The 13,546-nt window shown below is 33.0% G+C and overlaps 1 protein-coding gene across 2 annotated transcripts in view; it reads left to right on the top strand.

The window, feature by feature from the left end:
• fus (fusilli) overlaps positions 1-13,546 on the top strand; it is a 137,864-nt gene that overhangs the window by 60,045 nt on the left and 64,273 nt on the right. For both annotated transcript variants that reach the window (XM_068768952.1, XM_068768951.1), the window contains exon 2: positions 6,856-6,948. In XM_068768952.1, the coding sequence (XP_068625053.1) occupies positions 6,856-6,948 (93 nt within the window). The remainder of the gene's footprint in view (positions 1-6,855; positions 6,949-13,546) is intronic.

Genomic DNA, 13,546 nt, shown 5'->3' with positions numbered 1-13,546 from the left:
CGAGTATTTGTTTAATCAACTTTTTAAATTTATCACATGTTGATATAGAAACATGGAAGTGTAAATGCATTCCGTTTCGTAATACCGTACACAGTTACTAAGGCATAGACTTCCCCAAAGGAAATTTGATAGATATATAAAGATATAGTGGATATTCCTTAATCGCCTTTTAGCAGGCGGGTTGGCGATTGCAGTGTGGTGTATGCAGAGGACGCTGTTGCTCATCCTCTGAAAACTTGTATGTGAACAACCCCGTATAATTAAAACAAAGTGTCAATTGTTTAAAATTGAATCTCGGGAATCGAACCTGCGATCGCAAATATCCGTCCTCTACCGCTGGGTTGCCATTTCTAGAGAAAGGTAAAATAAGCTTATCTCACCGTAATATATCGATATATTTTTTAGATTCTTTCTTAACATTTAGACCTTGCCTTGCCGTTAATAGGAAATAATTCTTTAATACCATATCGAACGTAAAAAGACGACTGTTCCAACAACTCTTTTCGAATTGATAGCAATGGTAACCCAATAATACAAACCGATCAAGTCGGGGTTCGGCCTCTTTCAGCACACTTTCATCGGAATTTTAAAAGCGTATTAATTGACATCCAAAGTTCTCCTGAAGGAGACAATTGCGCCAGATCTTTAAATGCCATCTGAGTTTGGTGGTCTCACAATCCAGTAAAAATTAGAGTCCGAACCGGAGTTCCCTAGACAGCCCTAGAAACCTAAACCTTGATATCTAAAAACGAAATTTCGTTATAAGCCTTTAGATGCTCTCAAAAGGCAAACAATCATTTCTACCAAAAGAAAAAAGCACTACACTTATGTATGTTTTACTTTCTTAATCAGAATATTTATTATAGCAACAGTGATAATCTGATAAGTTTCTTTATTTATTAATAATAAACCCTTTAACACAATAAACCAAAGTCATGCTATCTGAGGATAATACAAGACAAGTCATTTATGTATAATACGAGATTATAATTTTAAATCAATGACTTCTTAATCTTTTCATAGGTATATGAATAATATTGACATTGCAGTATCGTAAAAAGAAATAAACAAAAAAAGATCTGTGACGCGCGGAACAAATTTGCAAATCATTGTTTTCTATTTCGCCGCCATTTGCCTACTGACCAACTTAGTTTTTTTTTTAAATTAATTAGACGAAAGTCGTTCAACCTACCATCACTGCGTGATTTGGATACGTCTATTTTTGTTATTTAAAAAAAAACATATGGAATTCAACAGTAAAGATCTTTTTTCTTTTCTTTTTTTAATATTACTTTGACAAAGGTATTATGTAATATTTGGACGGCAATCCTAAAGGCAATTAGTAATCACAGACAGTTATTATTTCAAAGACAACTCTAAGAATAGACAATATACTGCGGATAACATGTTCAGAATGACTCTCATATAAACAGTTGCATCACAAACACCAACTTGTTGGACTTTGTAACAATGAATTGTAACGACGCGCCAATAGATGTCGCTGTACCAATTGCTTATTGCTGTGTAACTATGATTAAAAGAAAGAATATAGAACAATAACAGAAGCTTCAGCTATGTCATTAAAATCAAAATCCTTCTTTAACTAATCAATTAAATTTACTTCTTGTTATTTTTTTAACGTAATTAGTAATTTTAGTAGTAATTTTTTACTGTTGTAAACGCACATAGGACAAAAATTGTAGTTAAGTTTTAAGGTTAGCCAATGACTTAAAACAAGTAAAGGATGTCTGCTATGAGAAATAAATATTTATTTTATTACACGAACAGTAACAATGGCATTTTTGTAAGGTATATTTATAATCGTGTAGGGAAATAATGATATGTAAGTGACCCCGTAAAATAATTATACGGCAAATGGCCGAACAAAACGAAAACTGCTTAAAATTTAAAAAAAAAATATTTGAGCACTATACGTTGTTTAAACTTTATAACCTCGGCAATTTACAAGTTGATTAACATTCTTATAGACTATTTTTTTTTCAAAAAAAATAATGAGATGTAGCTGATGCTGATATTATTAAGCATTAATGTTTATATTTATAAGTTGTGTTTTTTTTGGTAAATACAGATTTTCAAAAGGTTATATAATTTTTGATGAATAATTGTGTTCTAATTTATTTAAAATGAAGAATTTAAAATTATTCATTTATCGCTTTCAAATTTAACTAATATTTTTATATTTGGTTTGTTTTTTTAAAACATCATCTAGTTAAAAATAGTTTATTTTTACCTTTTACGTTCAAAAATTTTCTGCACGCCTTTTTTTTGGTAAAGGCTTATAACCAGGCAGTAATACTGTAAGTTTAGTACAATAAAAATTTATTATCGTTAAGTAATGATAAAACACTAACAAAAACCTCGTACTTATTTCAGTTTTTACTAGTGTTATTACGGGCGCAATTTTCAAAATACTATCGTGAGACTACAAAACAGTGAATAGCAAAATCTGATACTAAATACGCTTTGTAAGATTATTGTAAGACAACCTTCAGAAAATTATACGAATCTCATAAGCGTTGTCGAAAAGACCTCCACTCAAACGTCAAATTAGCTTCGCAACTGGCGTTTTCCCGCCATTGTCGTCGCTGACATTTGACCGGCGCATGCGCAATGCGTGTCGCGACCTGTTACGCGCTTACGGAATCTTAGTTTACATACAATGTGGAAAAATAACAACCGTAGTAAGACAACGAACAATAAAAAAAATGTCATGTATAATTTTTTTTTAAAACAGCAAAAAGGTTATAGTTTTTGTCAAACTAAAATCTATTACGTAACATTGTAGGAGTTATAGACAGATATTTTAATTACTCTATGCATTATAATGTCATCATTAAAAATTATATAACAATGATAAATAATTTAATTTTCATACTAACAGCATTACATATTAAAAATATGCAATGTACTAAGCACTGCTTATAACGAAGAATCCAGCTTGGCTGGGTAGCACTCACGAAAGTACAAAACGTTTTCTGCTCCAATATCAATAAGTACCTGAAAACGACGGTCTTCGACCAATATGTGTCTCGATTGATGATTTACCGCAGGTTTACTTTGTTTCTTACTTCGGGCCTCATTTGAAAGTTCATACTCCAGCCATGAACGATCGATCGATTTGCAAGTTGAAGTATTAGTGTTCCAGTAAATCGGGACGTTTTCTGTGGATTCATTTGGACGATGAAGCGCTGCCTACCCCGTACACCGCAGTTGAAGTGATGATATATATTCCGAGATGCAAATGGACATTGTATCATTGATTAACTATATCATATCTAGTCTATCGTCTGAAATCCTACACCTGTTTCGACTGTCTCTAAGTACATTATGCAGTCTGAAAAACACTACTATACAGGGTAACCCTTTGAATTTGTGTCGCGCATACTTCTCTTATAATACAATAAGCTTCAATCTGTTAACAATTTATAAGTAATCTTATCAATAAGAAGTATTATAACATGGACTCTTCTAGACAACAATAAAATATAAACATACCCATCGAACTTCGTTCCGCATACCAGTCAACGAATGTGAGATTTCAATTTTATACCAAATTATAACACCAATTATTTACAAGGCTACAAAGATATTTTTGACTGAAATTGTTTCAATGAAATTTTAATATCATATTCGTATATTTGTTATTCTGTTATAAACAAATCCAAAAACACAAAAATCACCACTTCGTTTTAGGTATATATTTATGTTGCCTAGAAAACAATATTTTAAGATCCCAAGTCTTTCTCAGATTCGATATTGAATTTTCATGGCTTGGACAGATGACTTGTGAGCAGGGAGACCTATTTAAAAACTCATTGCTACCTTAAAAGTCATCTCTCATTGCAAATTTATTAGGAAAAATAATGTATAGCAATAGACGCCCGACAGCTCTAATAAATATGGCACGTCCTTCATAATTATAAATAGTAACAAAATTGTTTAGATAAACATACATATTTACGATCTCTGATAACACAAAAAAGATTTTATTTAATATCTCAAAGATATACTAATTATTGCCACACTGAAAACTATAATAACGATTAATAGCATAAAACAGTATTGTACGAGTAACGCACACCGCCATTTTAGTTGTTTACAAAATGGCCGACTCCTGATTGGTTTATGGCACGCGGGAATGGCAGCGTCATGATACTAAAACGTCTTATTCGCTGTCAACCTCTGATCCAATTGAAACACGAGAGCAATGGGTGTTGGTCGCTCCAATAATGATTTACAACAAGGCAAACGAATGTATATGCTTATATGTACAATACTAAAAACTGAACATATTTAATTTACCATTGTTCACACTCGCTGTCTCGAACGACTTCGTATTCTCAAACGCTATTGCTTGTGGCATTCCAATAGAAACTTTATTTATCGATTAAATGTTCTAATTACAAACCCCGAGTACAAAAATTAGTTTATCATTTCGCATTCTATAACTAGTAATAATATACATTTTCATCGTTATATTTTATGGAACACGATATTTTTTTATTACATCCTAACATATCTTTTGATTGACGTCAAATGTGTGACAGCTATGAACAGGTGTTCTAATTTACTCTGTTGGTTATTTATCTGATTTATGTCTTCAAAAATAACTGAATTAGTTGAACAGATTTCGAATTTTGTGCTTAACAACAAATTAGCGACTCATTGTTATTTACTTAAAAAATTTCTTTCGTACTATAAAGTTAGGTAATAAATATGGCGTTACGCTTTTTGGTGTCTTAACTCGAAATTCCACAAAAGAACCATTTTGTCGAAGGTTCTCTCTGGTTTCTGTTTGATGTCGACGCTGTTAGTCTTGTGGGGCAGTTACAGTTTTATTGATCGGTATCAGTGGCTCTTTGAGACAAAATAGCTTCCCTCTTGTCTTACAAATCTATTTATAAAAAAATGCACCCAGAAACTGTCACAAACATAAAGTTATTTCATCTAAAACGTAAGGAATACAGTTCCCCTACGTAGACCCATCAAAGGCCTTCTAGAAGAACATGATACGACTTTTTTACGTCACCAAACACTACAGTGAAACAAATTATATTTGTTTTTTTTTTCAAACAATTTTCACTAGTATGAATAAAACAATTAATCACCCAATGCTTTATTTAGATCAAGAGATCCTAGGTATATATATGTTTGGACTTCGATTTGTGGGCAAATTAAAGGAACAAATAATTGAAAATGAGCGTCGACAATTGTAGAGAATTAAAAAAAAAAATTAAAGCGGGGCAAAATAACTAAGGTTTGCGAGTAACTTTTTATGATTTTATTATTAATTGTTTTTCGGTTGATGAAAACTGCCGTCCAAATATCTATGTTGCCTTTGATATTTGCAAAAATTACACTACACCACGTTAGTTACAGGTTACAAAGAAATTACCCCAAAAATCCTTAAGTCGCAGCGCCTTGCAAAAATCTGTGTGAAAACTTATTCTCACCACGTTATTACTATGTAATGAGATACGTTGTACATTTTTGAATTTAGTAATCATTCTAAATACTTCTCTATTGATATGAAATGTATCTCTGCATATCTTGGAGTTACAAGCTCTTATTGGCTGAAAACTATAATGTATATCATGTATTATATAAGCCATTCGAAAAACATTCGGCCTCGACGGCGAGGTCGGCTTGTATATCTCAACGGACGCTAATCCCGATCATATTGGATAAAAGCGTTGCTGTCGCCACTTCTCCCATCGCCAAAGCTTTCCCTAGCGGTAGCGTTGCAACCTACAAAATGGAGCTTAAGTTGGAATGTTATACGGATACATTTAAAGAATGGCAACCCAAGTCGAAGTCCCCTCTCAAGGGCCTTCCGCTAGGTCAGTCTGTAAAATGCTAGGTCTGAGCAACTTAAATCCCGAGTCATGGCTGTCAAGGAAACCCACGTACTTCGCTAATGGCAATAAAAAGATGTAGGTTAAGTGCTCTTTAAGCTGCCATCATAAACCCGCTAAAACTGCAAATGCCAGAACAAAACATAATGAATGAACTTACTTAGTAAATAAGAATCCGAAATATATAATCGTGCGGTGATAGCCAAGCAGTAGAGGACTGATACTTGTGATCGTTTTACCTTTATCTGGTTGTCTGTCAAAATATGACATTTGTGCCTTCATAAAAAGAATAAATAACCTGTTACTAAACTAGAGCATAAAACGTTGTAACAATTTAGCTAGTTGTATTGATAATAGCGTTATTATAAAACTACATAATAATAGGCCCGTACTTCTACAGAGAATAAGCAAGTAAGCATGTAAAGGCCTTTACTAATAAATATGTTGTTACCAATCTTTTTAGAATATAAAGACCTGCTTTACTTATATTTCCTTCACATCGCGTCACATTACTAGTTACACTAGAAACACTTTCAGAAGAGCCGTAGTTAAATTGGTACTGCAGAGAAGAATTCTGGACAAAATTAATGATATTTTACTTATCCAAACCGAATTAGAAGCACAGCGATAATTTAAATTTAAATATCAGATATAATCTAACATAATTCACACTTTGTGCATTCACCATATCGGATTACCACTTCCCAAAACTACGATTTCAGGAGATAGGCATCAGCATTCTCAGCGTATCATACTACCACACTGAGATCGCCAACCCATCTGCCAAGCGTGGCGATTACGGGCTCAAAAGTGCGAAGAGAGATACTTTAAAGTAAAGTTATAGCAAGCAAAGTACACAAAAGGCGGTAACATTTAATTCAGACTTTAATTAAAAAGTATTAATTTACGTATGAATAAATATTTATGTAACTGTTTAGCATTTAAAATGATTGATCAAAGAATAAATTTGTCTTTGCAGGTGATAGGCCAGCGCGAGTACGCTGTGAGGCCAACGAGGAGGCCGTCAGAGGAACTTCAGACTGGACAGCCTCTGGATGTAGTGGTGCAACAGGTTGGTTCATAAAACATGTTTTAAAGAATCTTCCCAGTATAATAATAGTCATATTTTATAACTCTAGGGTTTGGGGTTTGATCCGAGCGAAACTTGTTACAAATAAAGGTTATAAAAATGATATACAGGACTGATACGAGCATAGTATCCTATTAATAGATGCCATTTACAACAACAGTTATTTATGCGCCGAAATTTAAATTCTTATTTAAAAACAGTGACGTACAAGATATTGAAATAGAATCGTGGTGTCTAAATTTCAGCTTCAAAATGTTAAAAAATCCTTCATGTGTCTGAGTATACGCATATATTAAAGCTACACAATATATCTTAGATATTCCTATTCTTAGTTTCAAGTCTAAAAGTAAAGTAAATTATTAAATAAATCTTATTATAGCATTCAAACGCTTTTAGTTGATCGAACTATGTGGAACTTGGTTTGACTTATTTACATGGTTTATGTTACATTGTATATATAGAACATTGTTAAATTTTATTAAAAAAGAGCAACAGTTGAGTTTGAATTTAATTTAAATTTGCTAGAGAAATTCAAAAAGAAAGGTAAATCAAACAGTCGTAAACAGATCATATTGTGAATATTGTACACAATTTTAATAAGCAGATCCGTCTGGATATGTAACTGTAAACCGTCTGAAGACACAGTGTACCGGCCGCTTTTAACCGTTCCTTTTTTAAATCAATGGAGAAGGCTTTTGTCCAGTAAATTTATGTACGGCCAGACATGTACGGCTGTAATGATGACTACTGCAATAAATTTTAATTGTGTGTGCAATTGGTTTGCTGTTTTGACAAAAAAAACAGACATAAACATAAATTAGTAATAAATCAACGATTTCGTGTGACCTGTTACTAATTATAAATAAGGCTTTTATTTTAAAAAAAACATCCAAACAGTTCAAAGTTTTACAGAGCTTTAATTCATATTATAATTAATTAAAATGACACGAGAAGTTTTAAAATTACATGAGAATATTTTTCATACGACGCCATTCCATTAGATTAAAACTAAGCGGTAAAAAAGTGAAATCTTTTTTTTTTTAATATTACAACAGATTTAGTTGCAAAATATTACAAAAACAGGATATTAATTATTTAAAAAATAACAGCACGTAATAAATATTTATTATTAATGTACACAATTATAATTAATATTGCGTTATTATTATTTTTTTTCGCTCATTATTTTATGTTGCTATATTACAAATCACATTTATTAATGTTTCACAGATTAAAGTAAATATAAATAATTAAAGTGACTTATTTATGACACTTAATGATAGTGCTGAAAAAATAAAAGTAATCGTAATTATGTAAGTAACTAGGCAAACGAAGTGCTTATAAAGGTTAAACTTCCGCTATTTGAGAATTCAATTATAAACAGTGATTGTACATCGATAATCAGGAATAGGTCGTATTTTTCTTTTGCTGGATGGTGCTTAGGTATAATACCAGATTGAGGTGGTTATTTTAAAATTAACAGTGGTACTGTCGTCCAATGCTACGCAATAAACTGATAGCTGAAGAGTGACGCAGTTATGTGTCGCCTTCTTCGTATTTCCAGGATTGTTTTAATGTGAAAGAATTTCTCTATGTTGGATAAATAATTATAATTATCATTTGAGCCGCAGGATGTACATTACAAGACATCTAATGGAATCAGGCGTTACCTCGCGGAAGTCCATCCTAAGTAAGAAAAGGACCAATATTTAGCCACTTCCGCACATGCAATGGTAATCGTGCAATAAAGTGCACTGCGGCAAACAATGCGAATCACACAACCGCCACCGCCAAATTACTCAACACGTGTTTCACCCCTCCACGGGGCATCTTCAGGAGTTATGTTACACCGATTAGTGTGTAACATTATTGATTAGTGTGCAGTTTATTGCACGATTACCACTGCATGTGCGGAAGTGGCTAAATATTGGTCCTTTTCTTACTTACAAGACATCCTCTCCATTCCACCCCTTCCTACTGCATAGTTTTTCAATAGGACTGGTTAGGAGCGGCTTAACTATTAAAGCAACCGACATGGTCCCAACGAATTGGCAAGTTGATGTAGTAGTGAATAGATTACACAGTACACAGAACAGAAGGACGATTGAGCTATGAGGTTCTGGAGAAGAGTCTGTAGACATCCATCTATAATGTGAACAGATATCCATGTTTAAGTCTTCAATTTGCTTACCCGTTAGTAATACGTATTAGCGTAATAATTTGTAAATAAATACGAATCGCACACCACGCATGCGTTACATGGTCTCTGCTCCAGAACCGTAACGCGTCAGTGGTCATCTGTTTTGCGCGACTCTTGTTTTGGCTAAAAACATAGGTATCACAGCAAATCATCCCGCTCAGGAATATTTACGACTTTTAGTCTATTTAAGATAATTTATATTCGTGCAGTATTACTATAAAGTTGATGTATATGTTGTATTGATTTCAACGAGATTTTTATAAGCAAAGACCATGCGTGTATCATTTATTTACATAACGACTTCGGTACATCCGTCGGCAGTAAATTCCATAAATGATATATCAAGAATGACTAGAGCGATCGTTATACACATATTAACAGGTGGACATTCGTATGAACAAACCGTTTGATATATGCGTGTGTATATGGTTTTTGCGGCCGCTTGTGAGCTAGGCATACACTGTTGTTAGGTTGTAGAAATTACGCACACATATCTGGATACGCATAAATGAATTGATTATGTCTATTACACATTAGGAAAGCAGTCAAGTCATTTCCCTGATACAAATATCAACAATGTTGCGCTCACGCCTACAGGCATTAGAATTTGAATCTAATTAATCGATTAATTATGTTAATATTTAATATATTTCCATTTTACCGTAAATAAATCGCCTATAGGTATGTTAGAATTTATTACTCGTTTTATGTACTGTTGTTATAATAAATCTTTCATGTAATGATACGATATAAAAATGCATTCCAATGCACGCAAATGTTACGAATACTAAAAAAAAACTTTGTTTTTACGGTGGAAATCAAGCTTAAAGTATAATAGTTGTTAATATAAGAAAGATATTTTCTATATCGAACGTTAATTTAATTCAAGATAGCTGCTATGACTAGGCATAGGACATTCATTCATAATATGTGTAAAGGAATTTATGAAGTCGTCTGATCTTATTGGAAATCTATGGTGTAGGCCTATCTCTAGCAATGTACGTCTTACGGCTGCAATGGTGATGATGATAAAGATGTTATACAATATTATAAAAAAGCAACTGTTGAGTTTGAGGCTGGTTCTTCTCAGCAGGTCATCATTCCAAGCCGGTGGCAGCTTATTACTTAGTGTTAAAATAATCGACGATTCAAAACTGCGTGTAAATTCTTATTATTAGTAAAACTCTTTTTGAATAAAGATATTATGGGTTTTTATTTTTGAATAATAAGAGACAGAATATATGAATTCAGTCCTAATTTGTACAGTCTTAATGCCGCTTCACTCCAGTGTCCATGCACCTTTATAAGCATTTTAAACACGTTACTCCACAAGCGACAGGTGCCTTGTTCGCCTGTGTATCTTGAACCCGGTTCTGTTGGCATAGTGCACGAAGGATAATTAAGATGCCGGAGCCAAGGTGCGTTTCGTTTGTTCAAGTTTCTATTGACCTCATTGGATAACAACGCTCGGAAAGCTTATACAGGCTGATTGTTTTTAAGTGTAAAAGCTTTAAAGGAGATGAATATACGGCTCATTTACGGTCAATTAATGTACGGTACACCTGATACGAAAATCAACTGTTTCAGAAAAAATAAATTACTTAATGATTTAAAACGTATTCGAAATTCGAATTACTGCTTATCTCTATCTCTTGTACATACTTTGTACTTCCAGAAATAATCATATTTATGAATAAGCACTTTTTACGAGGTGGTTGGAAATAGGTGGAAAAACTTCATAGCTTTTTCCTGATAAATAAGTTGTACGTTCACCCCTTTTAAAGCTAATACACCTTTAACCAATAACCTGTATAGATTCATAGTTTTTTTCTCTATATTTAAAAAAAACTGTGTTAATTAATAAAAATACTAGAACAAATTCAACTTTAACATTGGCCGATTATAGGATTCCCTAATTTCGTGATTTCAACCCATAGATGCCCACTGCGAGACATAGGCCTTCCCCTAAATGGGGCTATATACCATATATGCCAAGCTTAGCAGGCAGATAAGCGATCGCATTGTGGTATTATATACGCAGATGACGTTGTCCATCCTCTGGAAACTTGATTGTGAGCAGTGGCAATCCTGTATAATTAATGCACAGTGTGAATTAACTATATAAGTCTCCGCTGAGATACCATTGCCCAACTGTACTTCTATGTAGTTTTAAATGAAAATTAAATAAATCTGATTTAAGTAAATATCAAAAGAATTACCTCAACCTTAATAAAAAAAGTTGTTTTAAACCAAACGTTCACAAGTGTAAGTTACACAATGAACAAAGTTATACATATATCGGAAAACCCGCTGCAAGTGATATTTGAAAACATATATAAATTACAGCTAGTATAAATGATTTTTAATTAAAATATAGCGAAAAATAAATTACTCTACCCGCTATAAAAGGTATAACAAAAATTTGATGAATTTCTTACATGAGTACGTTTACGGAACCCTCTCAGCTATATCATAACTCGAAAAGTGTTTTACGAGGGGAGTTCAATTGGTTCCTAGTTTTTACCAAATCAGTCTCTTCTGGTATTCTTATTTGTATGTACATAAGTGATATTTGTAATCCAAGGAGGAAAATAAATTGAATAAATAAATAAAACAGCACAGCACTAGACGGGTTGCGATTGCGTTCCTCGGAGAACTTTTTAGTCTATCTCTAGGATTGAAGATGATTTTGTGGGTAGAAACCTTCTTTAAGGTCTTAACATAAAGGACAATCTAATTCTTTGTAGTGGGAAGTGGCTCGAGCTAAGGCTCCTCAGGTAATTTTGGTGGATTGCTACCTTAACTAATGTTATAGGTTACACACCCTCTAAGCTCTGTCAACTTGAACCCGCGGAATTTTAAATATCGCTTGAGTAACAGTGTAAGCCTTAACTAAAAAGTCCATAACGCATTACATCGATTTAGTGAAAACAATCTTTTCATGTGATCCCATATAAAAAGTTAAAAACGTTTATATACAAAGTGAAAAGAATATATTACGTTGTGGATTTCGTTAATTACTGTATGTTTATAATAAGATATCCGCGGACATTTGAAGCATTTTATCATCCAAGATCTCAGTATTCAACTTTTGATTCTTGAAAATATCGCTCGACCGAAATGCAAATAAGTCGAACGGGTCCACTTTTCTCCGGTTTCGTTTCGCCCTTCGTGCCGCCAAAAGTGGGTACAGGTTTCAACTAACTGTATATGGCACGCAGCGCGGCGAAGTCAAATTATATTTTCGGTTCCGTGATCTAATTAATAATGATTCATTTTTATTTTTCTTTCTTATATGTTTTACTTTCTTTTTAATGTATCTATAATTAATAATGACAGAGGATTCGATGAATTCAAAAAGAGCTTTTCAAGACGGTGAGGACGATCAAAAATGAAAAGACTCCTGAGAAACATAGAAACTTCACAGTTTTTTGCAATAAATAAAGTCTGGAAAGTGTACAGTTTAGTTAGGTTGCAACTTTTTGCACTTTATGTGCTTCAGAAGTTGAAAGTAACTTTGAAATGTAGCAAAAGTGGTGGGTGATACACTTATCTGAACTGGACCCGCGTGATAGATTACGTGTCCACTTTTTCACAGTGAGAAGGCTGTTCCAGTTGGAATATTACGAGGCTGCTAAAAATTCTCATCAGAACGTCCACAAATGGATAAAGGCTACTCCCATTGATTTCCAAAAACATCGATTTTAAGCAGCCTGCCGCCTGAGTCAACCTTAACAAGATAAAGATTTGTTTTGTTACATCCTCGCGCCCCCTAAATATAAATAGCGTAAATGACTACATAGTCATACGAGTATATAAGAATAATTGAGCCAACGGAACTCTGAAGCAGTTCGCCTTGCATTTTGAATTGACAAGCGGAAATTGCATCACCGATAAAAACAAAAAAAATCTCTTTGTACAATTTCAATGATTCTCGATTATCATTCATTATGAATTTTAACTAATAACTGTCAATCTTAGGGGCAAAGGCGTCCATTACTTACGTCTTTACATCTTTTTCATCTGCATTACCTTGATGTTTGCAACATATTAATTATTCGCTGTTTTGAAAACGCAAATAAAATGTACGTATAATTCTTTTGTTTAAAATTAATTGGTTATTCATTAATATAAAATATTTTTTGCTTTATCTACATCTGTGATCGGTTATGAAAGAGACAGACATTCTTGAATTAAATTTATAGAGGCTAAGGGGTTATAATAAACCGTAATCATTATTCCTTATTTCATAATCTTATAAATATAAATAATTACAGCATATCTATGAACTATCTTGGTTCACTATAATTCATCTTAAAAATAAACCTCAATAACGTAATGAGACATTGTATAAGTGAGGATCGAATATAGGAAGTAATT

This window comes from Battus philenor, unplaced genomic scaffold, assembly GCF_028537555.1.
Source record: "Battus philenor isolate CCGP_79_NKW_IND1 unplaced genomic scaffold, ilBatPhil1.0.hap1 SCAF_27, whole genome shotgun sequence".
In the NCBI taxonomy this organism is placed as follows: Eukaryota; Metazoa; Arthropoda; class Insecta; order Lepidoptera; family Papilionidae; genus Battus; species Battus philenor.
The sequence above is the reverse complement of the archived record's forward strand: the minus strand, read 5'-3'. Positions and strand labels throughout refer to the sequence as shown.